At 40.7% G+C, this 17,543-nt stretch overlaps 1 protein-coding gene and 1 pseudogene across 1 annotated transcript; one reads left to right on the top strand and one right to left on the bottom strand.

Moving 5' to 3' along the window:
* Window positions 1-1,153: 1,153 nt before the first annotated feature.
* LOC105046405 (GATA transcription factor 18) lies at window positions 1,154-8,067 on the bottom strand. Its single transcript, XM_010924982.3, has 8 exons — window positions 7,635-8,067; window positions 5,554-5,640; window positions 5,335-5,471; window positions 3,039-3,158; window positions 2,793-2,898; window positions 1,705-1,770; window positions 1,524-1,615; window positions 1,154-1,439 (listed from the first exon to the last, which is right to left on the bottom strand). Exons 1-8 carry the CDS (start codon window positions 7,890-7,892, stop codon window positions 1,373-1,375), a joined length of 933 nt encoding a protein of 310 aa, XP_010923284.1. The 5' UTR covers window positions 7,893-8,067; the 3' UTR covers window positions 1,154-1,372.
* A 3,653-nt stretch (window positions 8,068-11,720) lies between these two features.
* Window positions 11,721-15,687, top strand: LOC105046406 (probable glycosyltransferase At5g03795; annotated as a pseudogene).
* Window positions 15,688-17,543: the final 1,856 nt, after the last annotated feature.

The raw sequence follows: 17,543 nt of genomic DNA, 5'->3' as shown, positions 1-17,543 counted from the left end.
TTAACTAATTCTATATTATAATAAAATAATAATATATTACATGGCACTTAGTCTGGCGGGAAAAAGGTCATCGGGTACGGTGGGCGGGCCTTGGATTGGCTCTTCAAGATTAGGCCGGGCCTGGCCGAAAGGGTAAGCTCGATATTCAGGCCGGGCCAGGCCAAGGTATAGATATCAGGCCCAAGATCCATTGTAATATATGATCTTAGTCTGGCCCGGCCCGGCCCGGTGTTTGATCAGCTCCAAGTTTCTTGGGGTAAATACTAAATACACATTCTGCCAACTTTTAACGTTCTGCCCATTTGTATAATAAAACATACCAACTTTTAACTAGCTAAGATAGAATGGTGAATAGACATTAGTTTAGTGCTGGGATAGGCTCGTTGTAATTGATATAAAACTACCCCTACCCCCCTTGTGTAAGGTTGTCTCTTTCTCCGTTCCCCACTTGGGTGCATGCCATCATCCATGATATAGATGGGAACGGTTGCCACCCATGGAAGGGAAGTTCCACCTCATCCGTCCAAATATATATCTGCATTTATTTCCAGGTTTCATGCTTTTTATTAAAGAAAAAAGGTACCTGCAGAACTCCAGTCCTGCTAAGCTAATAGATTCGGTTGATGGTCCAGTTGTTGAAGTCATTTCTCCACTGGAAATCAGATCTGATTTAAGATCGCTGGCTTATTCATATCAAGAGGTACTTTAATGGCTTCTGGCCAAAATGGGCAATAATTTAACCACGATAGGGGGGATTGCACCACAAGCCTATTTCCAGACATGCATGTCCATAAGCCACTGGATTGCCCCCTAATATGAAGTACATTGGCAGTTTCAAAGAGGTTTGCGGTTTGACTACAAATCAAGAACAACTTCAAGCACTGGACTATCAGTACCAACCCAAGCTATTGCTTTTGCAAAACTGAAATTCTACAACTACCTAAAAAAACAACAAAGAAAAGAAACGTTGAACCTAGAAATGAATGCAGACATACAAACATGAATTAATTAGCAAAACGATCTCTGGAAAAAAAAAAAGCAACAAAGCCAACTCTTTCATCAATCTAACATCTTTGACATCGAACGAAATTCTGAGCTTCAACGCATTATTAACATTCTCAGGGTATCGAAAGAAGGGGAAGAGAAACAAAGGTTGCAGATAATGCAGGTCATTTTCTGTCAGATCAGCAAGGTTCCAGTACAGAAAATACTGGTAACACGATGTACATCTCACACGCACAGTGATATGAGCATGCTCTCACATGAGTGCTGCAGTTTCCTATACCGTCACTCGTTCGATCAAGCAATCCCTATAAATTAAGCCAGAAAAGCCCAAATCTTCTATTAATGTAGAAATACATTTTTATACTTCTTACAATTCGGTCTTGCAGTCTTCCTCCATCTCTTGCCTCCCACCTGCTGGTATACCCTCCGCCACTCTGAACATGGTTATCCAGAAAGAAGATCAGCTGCAAGTCTTATTATATCAGAGTTTTGAAAACATACTGACACTTTATACTCACATCTCAGCAGTAGTTACAACTAAGTCATGATTGTTTGATGTATGAACAAGAGCTTTGTTGTCGCCCCTCAATTCTGAATCGATGGCTTCACCCTGTAGGAAAAAACAAGGAGCAGTACAATCGATCATGTATGGTTAAGCAGCTTCTTATGTTTCTCTTAGTTGCCGCAAGGAGACCATACATGTTCAATTGGATTGGTAGGGCTCTGAGTACTCATTTTCACCTTAGAAGGGCTCCTCAACGTACCCTGAGGATTACAAAGGTCAAGCATTACTATAACAGAAAGAGCTTACTTCATAAAATCCAATCATGGTTCCTTTAGCGCATCAACAAATTGACAATGGAGATACCAAGCCATAGAGCTGTGCATAAAAGTAATTTTCAATTAGGTGTCATCAACAATGCATGCATAAACACATGCTGACGCAGATAACCCTCCCTGCTTCCTTCTATGGACAGCTAGGTTTGATCTTGCACCCGCAAAGCTGCAATTTTTCTAGTCAATAATCTGAGCTCTGGGCTCAGAACAGAAATATGAAGATAAAATTATGCGCGTGATATATAGGGATGACGTGCAACTTACCTACAACCTACAGCAAGATATATCTGGAGACCTCTTTTGCTGACTTTGGTTGTGAAAGGAGAGGATAAGAACTCTCCACCTTCCCACCTTTGAAATTTAGAAAACAAGATTTTTTTTTTTCCCCGTTCATGTGTGGAATTTGTGTTCCCCCCTAATCCCATCACAATGGAATTTCATGCTTTCACTGAGTGACTGTTGCCCATCAAATATTCAGATTCAGTTACGTGTATTGTTGGCCCACTCCTAGTGGGTACATACATCTCTGTACACACATACATACATACATTACACACACACACACACACACTACACACACACACACACACAAACATGTCTATACACATGCGTGTGCATGGATGCCTTGTCATCACAGTCTCACCTAATGCACATGATACACTTCTTGAGAGATTGCATGGTATCATCATTCTATTGGCATATCCCATGATTACTAACGAGTTTCTAGGACTTACTGTAGCATGCAGTTTAGATTAAACATTTTGACATCTTTATATTTTTCAAAAACATTTCCTCTAAGTGAATGTCCTACACAAATACCAGCTAAAAAGATAGTAAGTTCTCAAAATACATAAATAAACAACCTAGGATGGCAGTCAGACAAGATTGAATGGCAATCATGAAGAAATCATGCAAAGATGATACCAATAAATGTAGAAAATGGTATAGACCTTGTTTGCCCACATTAGTCCACAAGCATTGCAAAGAGACCTTGGACCAGCTGGCCCACGACGCATTGCCGGCGTCATCTTTTCACTAATGCCACAATTCTGACATCTGGCAGGCACATGAATATTAGAGGATATTAATGGATGGGGGAGACATGAAGGGACAGGGAGTAAGAGAAACAAAAAGTTTCATAAAACCTAGCAAGAGTGACAATATCTGCCAAAATGGAAGCATGGCACAAGCCTCACTTTGATTCTCGAGGAGGCTCATCTTGGGTTGAGTTCCGAGCAGGATTTACACTTGATGAGGCAGACACCCCTTCCTGGGGATTTGCCTTCCCAGCAAATTGCCCTTTCCGACGCTGCATTCTACCAAAGCCATTTACATAAATGGAACATGAATTTGAATTTGCTATGACGAGAACAAACAACAAGGAACTAATGAACAGAGACACAAGGAATTTCCAAGAAAAATCAAAGTCAGTCATTATAAAAAATGAAATTGGTTTATCATCCACGATTCATATATTGTGGCTGAATCATTGCTTTCCAATAAAATCAATCTCATTTTAGGATAAGTGAGGAAATAGAAAAGAGAATAAAGAAGTTGCTATCCAGGCAACGACAATATTGTCCATATATTTAACATGAACAAAGATTTCCTGAAAAATGGTTTCTTCCTGGATGCAGTAAAGATTAGCAATGCGGGATATTACCTATCTCGCTGCTTGACTTATCATTATTCTATATAAACTAGCAATATAGAATGATTTTGTAAATTCACCTCTCTGTACACTCATGTAAATTAGGACAATGTATTTTGCAATTGACCTGTCAAATAGAGCTTATTGAGTACATAAAACTATTTAACCTAGATCACCTTATTGAAGCAATAGAATCACTACGTAGAAACCTAATTTTGCCACTGCACCCACCCTGGCTGCACCCCTGCCCCCCACCCCACCCCCTACCAACCACAAAAAAAAAAAAAAAAAAAAAAAAAAGAAAAGAAAAAGAGAGAGAGAGTGCTAAATGCACATTCCTAACTGACATCAAAAGCAAACCATAATCAAATCAAAACAAAAAAGAGAAATTAAAAGAAATAATTCAAAATTTTGTAACTTCCTGTTTTCCATCTTTTCCCTTCTTTGATCTGATCAACTTCCATTTATTTTGTTGGGTAAAACAATGGATTTATGTAAATTGTTCAGCTGTTCAACAATGTTTCCAATACCAACCAGGAACATATTTAACACATCTGATATTTAATAAGTTGTCTCATTGTATGAGCTAAGTTCACAGGGGCTGGTGATAAGCAGCCTCCACACAAAAATATAACACTGAATTCAGCTTGGTTTTTAAGTCTCTTTGGACCCATGGTCACCGGACAAAAATAAATAAAATATCCTTGAATTATAATATAACATTTACCAGATTAAATATAATCACTCTAAGACTTTTTGAAATACAAAACAAAGAATCCCTATTTCCTCCACTTCTAACCAGCCATGACCTTGTACTACATCATTGCAAGCGAAGATCCTGTTGAACTGCATGAGATCACTTTCCTAGTACATGGATTGTGGCTATATCAACAGACTTAGAATGTTTAAACAGTCAGGAACAACCACATTTGCCACCTTTCACTATAACAAATATAAAAATGAACTACCACTACATGAAGACTTTTGAGATAACATTCCTTGTTTTCCACCTTTGTATAAATAAACCGTGAACAAAAACATCATATAACGTCAATAACTTATATTGCTCAAATGTTTTTATGTGGAACTAGTCTAGCCAGACACACAAGCTGTACACTATTCAACAAGGGGGCAATGGCAGTTTCTCCTATTTGAGTATCAAAATGGAGTCACATAAGACTTAATTAGGGCAATAACATTTAAATTTGGCCAAAACTTAAGATTCTACTTCCGAAGATAGAGGAAGCGTCAAGTCATGGATTTTTCAAGTAGCTAGCAAGGACCTTTTCCGTGCCCATGCACACTCAATAATCAATATACAGGCACATAAAGACACAAAGAATAAGGTTTAAGGTTGACATGATGATGTAATATTTTGAGATTTGGATTCTAATTGAGAAAGAAAGAAAGAAACAAAAAGGGAAAACAAAAAAAAAAATAATGGTTTGAAAGAAAAGGAGATCAAGTGAATTTGATATATGGCATTACTCTCAAAATTATCAGCAACTGTGCTTTATCTTATTAGTTTTACCTATAAATCCACTAATTAAGAAAGACTGCTTTAAACCCACCCATGCCTTAAAACTATTATACATTGAATGCAGTAGGCTACATGGCCACTTTGCTGCCATTATCTCAATCATTCTTTAGCTAGACATGTCTTGTCAAAAATCACCCATAAGCTCTACAGATTCCAAGAGAGTCCAAAAGGACCATAGCACTTCCATTTAACAATAATGCATGGGTGATATTTTAACAGAACTTTGTCTGAGATCTAAGTCCACTTAACAGGCCTCATTATTAACTAGTCAAAATGACATAAAATAGCATTCTTTGCATACCTGAGAGCAACCTCCTTGCGGACATTATAACGGATTTTCTTATCAAAATTTCTTTCCTTGCGCTTTTCACGGAACCTAATCAGTGAAGCAATCCTTTTCGCAGGAATATTTGTTCGTCGTAGTATATCATCATAACCCTATTGCAGAATGCAATTAAAAAGAGTGAACAGGAAAAAAAATTTAACATTCTGATGAGGCAATTGAATGATGTGGGAGTACCCTGTCATCCTGGTGACAGGGTAACGCCATCCCCGCTATACCAGTTGGTACCTCGCACCCTCCTAATAGTAACAACACAGCTTGCACCTGCAGCAAAAGAGTCCCATTAAAGAGAATTACTTCTGAATAGGCCAGCAGCAAGTGTAGTCAGAAGTCCACAATGACTTGACAGAACAACAACTTCTGCACTCGGAAGATATTTGCCATGGAAGGCACCAAGTTTCTGAAAAATAATAATACATTAAACAAGTTCTATTGTCTACACTAATGGCCCATTTAGTCTACTTTCTAACAGCAATGTGAAATCCTTCGAAAAACATTTTAGGAAAGTGGTATGAAAAGATTCATATTCTGGTAGCAACGTAAAAGCATGCATGATAAAGTCAATGGAACTACCGGAAATAGTACCCTGTAAAATATGCAAAGATTCAGGTCAAATCATCTAGTCAATTGAAGTAATGATAATTTTCTGCAAAAATAGTTCTCTTGAGTTGGGGTTTTGATCATTTAAGTCTATGTGCTATGATGTTTGATGATTTCCCAATCATGAAACTGGCCCTGAAATTTGAAGCACTCATCACGACCAGTTACTTAACTTCTGACTTCATATACCTATATCATTCAAGCACCTTGAATTTTCTGAACCACTGCCCATTTATTTAGCAAGGGAATGGTGAAAGATTGTCTGCCTCCCACATTTGCATCAAGCAGTAACAAAGACTGCCAGATCCATTCACTATATATTAGCCCAGGAATACCTTTCCAGTTTTCATAAGAGTATGCATAAAGAGGGAAAAGACAACATCTGATCAAGGAAACTACAGCCATCTTATGCATAAGTTACATGCAATAGAGCCAAATCAAGACATAGCTCGCAATATATCAGATTGACATGAGCAAAATATCAGCTAGTGCACCGACATTTCCTTCCATATAGATTGATAATGCCTGCACACCATATACATTCCTTGGAATAAACATAAAATAGTGAATCAAATTAGCATGAAGAAAATTAGCAAATGAACTAGTGACATAGCAGTAGCTCTAATATATAACATATTTCAGTAAAAAAAGGGTAAGCTTGAAGAACAACACCATAGACAGAGAAGAAAGATGTGTGCATTGCCAAGACAGACATATAATGTTGATCAAATAAAGAATCAACCGTAAATGATAGATGAAGTTGGATCAAATACAATAGATTTGAATGACAGCAAAAATCCACTTAAGAGATCCTAACCAGAATGCAGACACTAGCATATTTTTCTTGGAAAACAACACCCACAGCTTTTCCAACAGTTAAGAAGACAGTGCAATGCTAGGAACCTTCCTGATAGAATGGAGACTGCATTCATTAAAATGAAAACTTTAAAATCTAAATTGGATTCCTGTAGGATTTTGATCTCGAGATAAGGACAAGAGTAGTTGACCTGTGATGGTTTCCCATGGATTAAAGAATATATTTAGTGCTTGTGACAGATCAATTTGAACTATAAGAAGAATCCTTCTCTTATCCTCCTCTTAGAAAAAAATTCTTAGCTGACTTTAGTAATAGTCATAAACACAGTAAAAAAAAAAACTTTCATTTAGCAGAATCATTACCAATTTGATATGACGTCCATCATCTACTACATATATCCAACTACCTGAATCACTCGATCAGTACCAGCACCTTCATTTCAAAGTAACATTCATAGTCATTAGTGTTCTAATCAAACAGTTCGGAATGAGCACAATGATGCTATCATCGCAAATCAGTCATCAATTCGACGGTGTGGATCAATTAAGCGATGCATCAATCATTACAAACATCACATTGATGATCAGAAAAAGGATGTAATTTTCGTACAAATTAGATAGCATTGCAACCATCAGTTAGATGAAGCAAACACTAAATCAAAGAACTTTACACAATCCAATGAAGTGATAGAGCACTGTTGTATAACACAACAGTATCGCAATCGAACAAAAAGACACCACCTTTACCCAAATTTAAACCGAAAGAAGCAAAACTCCCAAAGCGAACACTACAAAAAGGACTCGAAAGGTAAAATAGATCCAGAGGAAGAAAAAGCGTACACCTTTTCGGGCGTTACCGAGTCGAAGACATACACCTCGCCCTGGAACAAGAGCGTGAGCTGGTTCGAGGTGGCGTTGATGAGCGGCATGGCCGCGTCGACGGCGTCGGCGAGGTGGTCTTGATCCGATGCCTGCGCTGCAGCGGCATCCATCTTCTCTATCCCGGACCCGCCCTCAAGGCCACCGTCGCCGGCGACCCCGTCGCCGGCTGCGCCGTCGTGATCGTACATGTGGCTCTCCGGTGGGTTCGCATCAGACATCCTCGCGATCAGGGGAGAGGGGCACGGCTGCCGGCGATGCGGCCGTTGACAGCGACGAGACCCTAACCCTAACCCTAACCCTAACCCGAGCCGGGAGTCCGCGAGGGGGTGGGGGAGGATGGCGTGATGTGGGAATCACAGCCGCTGGATTGTGGTTTGATGTTGCGAAACACGGGAAGCCCGTGGGGACCGTCCCCCGCTGCACTAACGTGGGACCCACTGGGCGGGCGCTATGATGGGTGATGGCACGAGGACCGTCGGATTGGGCGATATATTGGAAAGGACCACAGTGGACACGTGGGGCATCATGAGCCACCGGGCATCTCGCATCACGTGACCGTTGTCAGTGATGGGTAGCCCACGTATCGGCCGTTACATGACCAACAGGGGATGGGGGATGTGGATCAGCTGTCCAGTCTCCCACAGAATCCAGCCTTTCTCATGTCGCATCATGTTTGCTAGGCTCTCTTCCAACCTAAACGCCCTGGGATTGTGCCCAGCATTGGCCCAAAAGCACATATTGATCTCACTTCCAAACAAAAGGTTTAAGATTTAAATTTTGAACTGATGGCATTCCTCAGGACTTTAATCTTGTTCTGCTTTTTTTTTTTTTTTTTTTTTTTGAGAGTAAAAACTTCTGGTCCAGTGGGCAATATATCATGATCTCTTCAATCCCAAAAATAAACACCTATAGATTAATCATTAACCTGATGCTCCACAAGATTGTTGCTGACAATGGATTCTTGTCCTAGTTTAGACTTTATTCTTATGATGTACAAAATTTTGAAACTCATGTGTGCGTTGGGATCCTTAAATTAAAACTCATGAAAAATCAAAATTGGTTAACATGATTCCATTAATCATGGAAGGATATTAGTAGAAATCTGGATCCCTTTTGAAAGTGTTCAACCTTCAAACCAGCCAATAAAAAGCAGGTTGTGTTGCCAAGTTCTACAGCAAGAAAATTGTGTGGGGAGACTTGGACTGCTCAGCTCATTATTTGGGCCGGCACACGTTGAATTCCAGAAGATTTCAGCCCTCCTGGGAGACTGCCACTTAAATTCAGAACGAGATCAATCAGTTTAAAGCTTGAACAAGGAAGGTTTTTTTCCTTTATGAACAGCCTCTTTTTTATAGATTCTTATGTTTTAGAGGAATTAAGTGAACGTATAAAAAATATCTGTGGAAGCTGAGGATACCAAAAAAAATCAAATGTTTCTTTTGGTTATATCTGTTGAACAACATCAACATAAGGGAAAATCTTCAAAGAAAATCGGCCAATACATTGGAGGATCTGTGTTCTGTAATGTAATGACCTGCTTGACAACATTGATCATACCCTTTTAACATGCCCGTATGCTGTGGAAATATGGAGAAGTGTGTTTCAAAGATTAGATGATTGGCAGCAACCTGTGGTGTTCTCGAATTTCTTCTCTATATAGTTCCTTTTTTTTTTTTCTTTTGATGAGAAGGGAGGCAAATGCCACCCAAATTTTATTGACAAGTGCATCTTCTCTATAGAGTTGATGGAACAAACCATTCAAATGAGGCATTTAGCTTTCTAGTTCCTTATAGCAGCGATATCGTGGAGTCTTTGAAAAGAAAGAAACTTCAGAATTTTTCTTAGCAGAGTAGCTTCTTCTTCAATTTTTATGTTATTAGCAATCAGCCTTTTCAACAGCGGTCCATGCTGTATAAAGATAGTGAGTTGCTGCTTTCGCGTCTATTTGGGCCAAGGTCAAAACTCATAAGCTTGTCTCGTCCTCCCCTGAAGACTGAAATATTACTCCTCTGTTCCAATCTAAAGCACTTCTAGACTGAATTGTATTCTAACTAAAAGTTTAGAACCAAGAGAAAGACCCTCCATAATGCTCTTCTGCTGTCATATATTCCAAACTACCAATTCTCAATCATCAAGTTCCCTCCTTACATCAATCATAGCTGCTAGCTGAAACTCAAGTTGTTGGATATCAACCCTGGTTCGCTGCCCTTACTTTGTTAGCTCCCCTCATCTTTTGGATCAGGCACTCTGAAGATTGTAGTCTCTAAGCTTGAGCTTTAGATCATTGTTTCAATAGTGTTGGGCCACTTCTGTTGTACCAGTTCGAAATTTTATCTTCAAACCCTGCTGATTCTGTTTCTCTTCTATTTTTTCTGTCACAGTTCCTAAAAACGGCATCTTGTATTCAGCCTTAGGTAGTAGCAATTTCTCTACCTTTTGTAAATATATTCCGTGAATGGACTCTGTCTCATTCAATAAAAGTCAGCTGGCTTCTCGCCTACATTTTTCATAAAAAAAAAAAAAAAAAAAAAAAAAACAATATTCAAACTTAAAGAGAAAAAAGCAAGAAATATATCGTCCAAGAATGCTGGTGGTATGGTTAGTCAACATAAAGAATAAATTATCTAACATCATTTATAGATTGTTTATCTGACACCACTTATTATATAATTTCCATTCGGCAACAGCAATTTAGGTGTATCATGATTGGAATTAATGGTATTTTCTTTCATGTACATGTAGGAGCTTTCTACAATTTGGCTTAAGCAAGAGATAATAACACCCAAAAAATTATGACAGACATTTATTTGTTTTTAATATTCTTTTCATGCATGCCATATTCATAGTATAAATATCTATCCACGTATTGATTTGAGGAAAAAAAATTCTATAAACAACAAACATATATTTGATAACAAGGGATTGGTAGGCCGTCCGCACATTTTTGGATTATTTAACATAGTTGAAGTTCATGTCCTCATGGTGATTATATGCGGACCTTAGGCAATAAAATGCCAAATGAGTAGATATATGCAATTTAGCATGGAACAATATGTTCGTTAAGTTGCTCTAAGTTTCGACAACAAAGATGGAAAATAGACAACTACATTGCCCTGTAATGGTGCTCCACAAAACAAAAAATGAATGCTAATTTCATGGCATTAAACATGTAAATGAAATGAATTGCCAGGAATATATTAGACTCAAATCCAATCTCATCGCAATCCGGTTACATTCTATAGATTACTTTGTTAGAGATCATGGAGGACCAATGGGCAAGATTAGTGACAATTCCGTCAAGAATCCAACATATATGCTTAGATGAACAAGCTGTATCAACCAATATGATGGTACTGTGTTTTTGTACTAAAGGACGTTGGATCCTCCCCAGCCTCCAACTGATCTGATGAAACCACGATCCAAAATCCAAATGCCAAAGGTTGAGAGCCAAAAGAGCGAAAGGTGCCGGTGCCGCAGAAGCCAGGGGGGAAACGTGGGAAGTCGTTACGACCTTTCGGATCGGTCGGACTCTCATGGGAATCTGCCTGCGACCCCCCATAAATGCAGAAGCAGGAAAGCATTTGGGCTCGTTTCTCGGGCCCGAGACTCAACAACACGTCTCTCCATGCCCCGCCGCCGTACATCGTCGCCCGGGTTGTGCCACTTGTCCACTTCGCGTTAATCACTCAGAGATCATTTAAAAATTGATAAATAAATTTCGATCATGGATTAGAAAGGTATGTAATCAAATTAATTAATTAAAATTATTTTAGAGGAGAATAAAATAATTCTAACTATCCAAAGCTGTTTCTCTCCCCGTTTATTTTTTCGTTTTCTCCAAAATTACTCGTTGGAGAATAAATATCGACGATAAAAGTTTTTATTTTTAGTTTTGTCTCGTTTCTTTCTCGAGAGGAAGGAAGGTGATACAACCCGGCTTTTATTTAGAAAGGAAGAAAATTACGAGAGCAGATTAGAGTGGCAGCTGCACAGGTACAGCACAGCCCCCTGAAGAGTTACCAAAGATAACAAGTTATTCAAAATAAAAAAGAGTTACCAAAGGTATCCGCACAACAGCGTTAATTATATATGCATTGATTACTCTACTATATGTAAGAGGAGGCTGGGCTGGTCTGGAAAGCGCTGGTTGTCGGTTGTCGCTATGAGAAATCTTTCTGCTCCTCCTCCTCCTCCATCATGCTTCTATGGGTACAGCACAAAGTCTGTGGTGTTTTGTATATTAGTTCCTTTGGTGTTGGTTTCTCTGGGGATGTTTGCCTTGGATTCTAGGGTTATGCCTCTTGGCTCTCCCCTCATGCTCCCTCCTCGAGTGTGGAGTCAAGGGGAAGTGGTGGCGTTCTCTTGGCTGCTTCGTCTACCTCTTTTGGAGGTGGTTCTAATGGAAGTAATGAGGGGCTCGTCGAATTCCAGAATGAAGTTAATACTTCCGATCTGGGTTCTTACTTTTCTCTTCCGCCCATGGGAGCGCTGAGCCCGGCGCCGGATCCGGTAAGTCTTCTTCAATACCCTTTCTCAGCCTCTTCTTTCTTTCTGTATCTCTATATATATCCTTTTTCTTTATGATTTTTGATTTTTGTTTCCCTCAGACCTTCTTTGCTGTTCTACAATATTATTACTTCTTTTCTTCTCCCCTTATTTGTACTAATTCTTCTTTGCATGACATCTGTGTCTGTGCTACCTCTTCAGCACCCCGATTTTTGTTAAAAATAAATAAATAAATAAAGATTGGCACTCAATGAAGAATCCATCTACTGTGAATCCGATTTTATGTAAAAAAAGAAAAAAAAAATCTAAATTTTTGGACACACACCAAAGAATTATGTAATAACATACCTTACGAATTCAGGTGATGCATGCGTTTCCAGATGTAGGTACATGGATGTACATGTATATATCTATAGTTGCCTTTAATTCGTTTTAAGGAAAGCTAGGATGATTTCTGAACCCTTGGATATAGACATCAGGGTTTGGGATGCTCGAGATTGCGAGGAGTGTAATATTTCATCCCTATACTTTTGTCCTCCCTCCAGGCCACGGATCCCGTGTAGAGACCGAGCAAATTATTATGGTGCCTTTCTGTGACCATCGCTCGATCTCTTTTGGATGCACCTTCACGGACAAGAAAAATGAAATTTCTTTTCCCTGCATGGTCTGAGTGAATGATGTGAATGGCTGAAGATGTCTATGATGATTTTGATTTCATCATCATTCAAGGAGCAGGGACCACTACATTAGTCCTGCACAGAGGCCAATTTAGACACTGAATTGCCTTAACGGCGTACCAACACGTCGCATGTATACTTGTCCGGCAGGAGAGAGTCAAAGGGAAGGGGAGGTGGAGGTGGCCATCGTGGATAAATTGGTAAGAAGCAAAAATAAATTTTAAAAAATAAAAAAAAATTACTTTCCACATGAAATAATTATTTTAAATTTTTTAATTTTTGATTTTTATTTTTCATGATGTTATGAAATATTTCTTTTTTATTTTTATTTTTAAAAATTAAAAAATAAAAAAAAATATCTTTTTAATGACTAGCCAAACCCACCCTTAATGTAAGAGTCCTACTTAATTAAATACATTCATACGATATATCCTTGCAATTGATGTGTCATTTAAAAAGTTAATTGTTAATGCAGTTCTTGCTTTGTGCTTTCCAATGGTTAAAATGCCATAAAGTGGTGTCCTAAGGACAAGGCTAACAAAAGAGCACGTGTTACAAGTCTTGATGCGGTGACCCAAGGCTGTCTTCAATAGGAACTTCTTTTATTGCATGCGTTTGATCTTTTTCATTCTCACTCTGTGGATAAATATCTTACATGACGATGTGGTCCAACCCATGGTTTCTTCCACTTGTCTTAGATAAGGCAGTCTTCTTACAAGGTCTTGATGGACACTAGATAGCAGGAAACACATTTTAAAGCACTAGAGCTTTCCGTCCCTCCATATCATTTATTTACTCTTGCAAATTGTGATATATAAATGTTTATACAGTTAGAATATTTAATTGGAAAGAGTAGTGACCGCACTGAGTTAATGCTGTTGATCTGATAGGCAGCAGCAGTCTTTGAGGACTCCAGTGTAAACAATACTAGAGGAGAAAGGAGAAAAGATATAAAGCTAGAGAGGCTTGAACTTGGTCTCTCAAGAGCTCGAGCTGCCATCAGAGAAGCTATTCAAAATTCAAACCATCCAGCATTACCGGACAAAGATTATGTTCCAATAGGTCCAGCATACAGGAACGCCATGCATTTCATAGGTAATAATTGACGACCTTCACTAGATCATTTACTTGCTTGCTAGCTAAAGAACTACAATAAAATAATGCAATCTTTATGAAGTGGCCTTCATAGTTTTTTTTTTTTTTCGCCTAACAATTCCTTATCCTTGGCGAAATTGCAGGAGTTACTTGGAAATGGAGAAGTTGCTCAAGGTATATATTTATGAAGAAGGTGAACCACCAATATTCCATGATGGCCCCTGCTTGAGTATATATTCTACAGAGGGTTTGTTTATAAACAACATGGATATGGAAAACAGGCTGAGAACCAGAGATCCTGACCGAGCTCACGTGTTCTTCCTTCCATTCAGTGTTGCGAGGATGGTAAAACACATTTACCAGCGTGATAGCCATGATATGAGTCCCTTGAGACAAACAGTCCGGGATTATATCGATGTCATTTCTGGAAAATACCCATACTGGAACAGGAGTCTTGGTGCAGATCATTTCATGCTTTCATGCCATGACTGGGTAAGATAAACATCTCAGGGTAGTAATATCCAGCAATTATTTTGTGTGTGTCTTCTGTTACTTCCTAGCAGATTTATTACGATTTATGTATTGCACACAACTTAACTTAGTCAACCAAGGTTATTGCCTCAAGGTGGTAATGCACTTTTTCCTCTTTTTTTTGTGTATGATTTAGGTGCATTGTACTAGATAAATAACTCTAATATTGTTTTGCTTTAAAACAATCGTAATAATTTGGTCATGTCTGTGTGTAATTAATGTCTTCTGCATGCATGCAACATTGTGCATTTTTCATCCATGCTCTTGACCCCAACTAATGTAGTAGGGATTGAGATTGTTCAACTGTATTATCACTCTGATGGAGCTCTCCAATTCTTAACAATCACTGCATTTTCGACTCTCTCGCAGGGGCCTTATGTTTCTGGTGGCCATTCTCATCTATTTTTCAACTCCATTCGCGTCTTATGCAATGCAAACACATCGGAAGGGTTCAACCCTTGAAAGATGTTTCACTTCCAGAGATGAACATGAGATCTGCTGTCTTTAACGTTGGAGGGCCATCTGCTTCAGATCGTCCTATCCTTGCATTCTTTGCCGGAGGAATTCATGGGCCTGTTCGGCCTGCGCTAATGAAGCACTGGAAGGACAAAGACAAGGATATACAAGTCCATGAGTATCTCCCCCAAGGGGTTTCCTACATGACTTGATGAGGAAGAGCAAGTTCTGCCTTTGTCCGAGTGGATATGAAGTGGCGAGCCCAAGAATCATGGAGGCGATCTTTCTCGAGTGCGTGCCAGTCACAATAAATGACCATTATGTGCTGCCATTTGGTGATGTTCTTAATTGGCAAGCCTTTTCCGTCCAGGTCTCAGTTGAGGACATCCCCAACCTTAAGAACATTCTGATGAGCGTATCACCAAGGCAGTATATAAGAATGCAGAGGAGAGTGAAGATAGTGCAGAGGCATTTCATGTTGAATAGCCCTCCAAAGAGATTTGACTTGTATCATATGCTCCTTCACTCGGTATGGCTGAGAAGACTAAATATTCACATTCATCCCCAGGATTAATTCATGCGAAAGCCGAAGCTTCTAATAATTTAGAATATCGGTGCATTGGAAAAGCTTGATGCACGCAAATTCAAAGGAAAATAAACTGAATGCTGTTTTGTTAAATGTACTATATATTTGCTGATTCTTTTGTTGGACAATTTTGTATATTTTTATCATGGTTCAATGAAAGCTATTCTTGGCAACAGATGAGTGCTCATTGGGTATCTTAGACATAAATGTTGGAACAAGGTTCAATGAATGTAATTCTCGTAAATTAGCTCCTTTACTCCATACTCGCCCTCCCAACCCCTGCCCTTGTAATTCTCCTAAGTTAGACTCTGTTCACTCCTGACCCCTCTTTATTCTCAAAAAAAAAAAAAAAAAAAAAAAAGAACTCTTGACCACCTCGCCTGTATAAGGTGTAAGTTTTACTTCTAATGAAGGGTGGAAGTGTTAGGATTTGATGCCTCGAGATTCAGCCCATATTGAGCCCACAGCGAGGTTCGCGGCGAAAAACGGAGTCCAACGAGACCAAGATCACCTGAAACGGAGCTCGGATGAAGGAGATACGAGCTTTCGAAGTTGGCACGAAAATCGAGGCGGCGGAAGATTGCCGGCGACCGGCGGCGGACGGCAGCGGCACGGCCGCAGGCGGCGGCGCACGCGGGCGCGCTGCCCAGGCGCGCGCAGGCGCGGCCCAGGCCCGCGCGCGCGGGCCGACCCAGGCCAGCGGGCCTGCTGGCCCTTGCCCCGGTCCACCGTGGACCGGGTGGTCCACGGCGCGGTCTGTGGACCGCGTGGGCGTTTCCCACGCGATTCTCGCGGTCCACGGCACTATTCCGTGGACCGGAGCGCGATCGGAGGGCCCAGGTGATTTCCGGTCTTGATCCAACGGTCCGGAGGTGGTGTTTTGGCCAGACATCCACCCAACAAGTGGTATCAGAGCAAGGCGGTACAAGGACGCAGATTGCAGTGGTGGTGAGCAAGACTGAAGATGGAGAAAACAGGAACAATCAGGATGGAGATCAACAAGTTTGATGGTAAGAGCAATTTCTCCTTGTGGCAGGCAAGGGTGAAGGACGTGCTCATCCAACAGGGGTTGATCGAAGCTCTCTTGTGCGATGAGAAGCCGACCACCATGGAGGTGCGGGATTGGAAACGGCTACAGATGCAGGCGGTGAGTACCATCCGCATGTACCTGGCGGATGAGGTGGTGATCCATGTGCTGAGCGAGACTTCCCCGACGGTGTGTGGTCGAAGCTCGAGGAGTTGTACATGGCAAAGTCTCTCACCAACACTCTTTTCCTCTGGAGGCAGTTTTACCAACTGCGGATGACTGAGGGACAGAGCGTGCAGGAGCATCTGAGCCACTTTCAGAAGATCCTCACCGACCTTCTCAGTGTTGGCGAGAACGTTGAGGAGAAGACCAGGGCGCTGGTTTTGCTGGCGTCGCTTCCCCCTTCGTACGAGTCCTTGGTGACTGCTCTTCTAGTGGGGAAGAGCACTATCAAGATGGACGAGGTCACCGCGGCGATACTCCAGAACGATGTTCTCAGGAGGGAGAACCCAGCTTCGAGCTCAGGTGTCGATAGCTCAGCTTTGGTGGCTTCTGGAGGTGTAGGAGGCGGTAGACGGAGCGACAGGAGATCGCATCGAGGGCGGTCTAAGTCCAGGAGGGACTTGAGCAAAACCAGGTGTTACCGGTGTGAGGAGTTGGGGCATCTAGCCAGAGATTGCCCTCAACTGAAAAATCGGACGGTGGCTGCTGTAGCGACGGCCGGTAGCGATTCAGATGGAGATGTCCTGGAGATATCTGACGAGGTATCTACTTCTTCCCAGCAGTGGATATTAGATTCTGCATGTCCCTATCATGTGTGTTGCAGAGAGGAGCAGTTTGACTTCCTGGAGAACAGTGAGAGCACTGTATATCTGCCGAATGGATCGAGCTGTGCGATCAGAGGCATTGGGACGGTCAGCTGGAGGACACATGACGGTGCAGTGAGGAGATTGGGGGAGGTCCGATACATACCCAATTTCAGGCGGAATCT

Source organism: Elaeis guineensis, chromosome 6, assembly GCF_000442705.2.
Source record: "Elaeis guineensis isolate ETL-2024a chromosome 6, EG11, whole genome shotgun sequence".
Taxonomy (NCBI): Eukaryota; Viridiplantae; Streptophyta; class Magnoliopsida; order Arecales; family Arecaceae; genus Elaeis; species Elaeis guineensis.
Note: the sequence above shows the minus strand (reverse complement) of the source record. Positions and strands in the feature narration are given on the sequence as shown.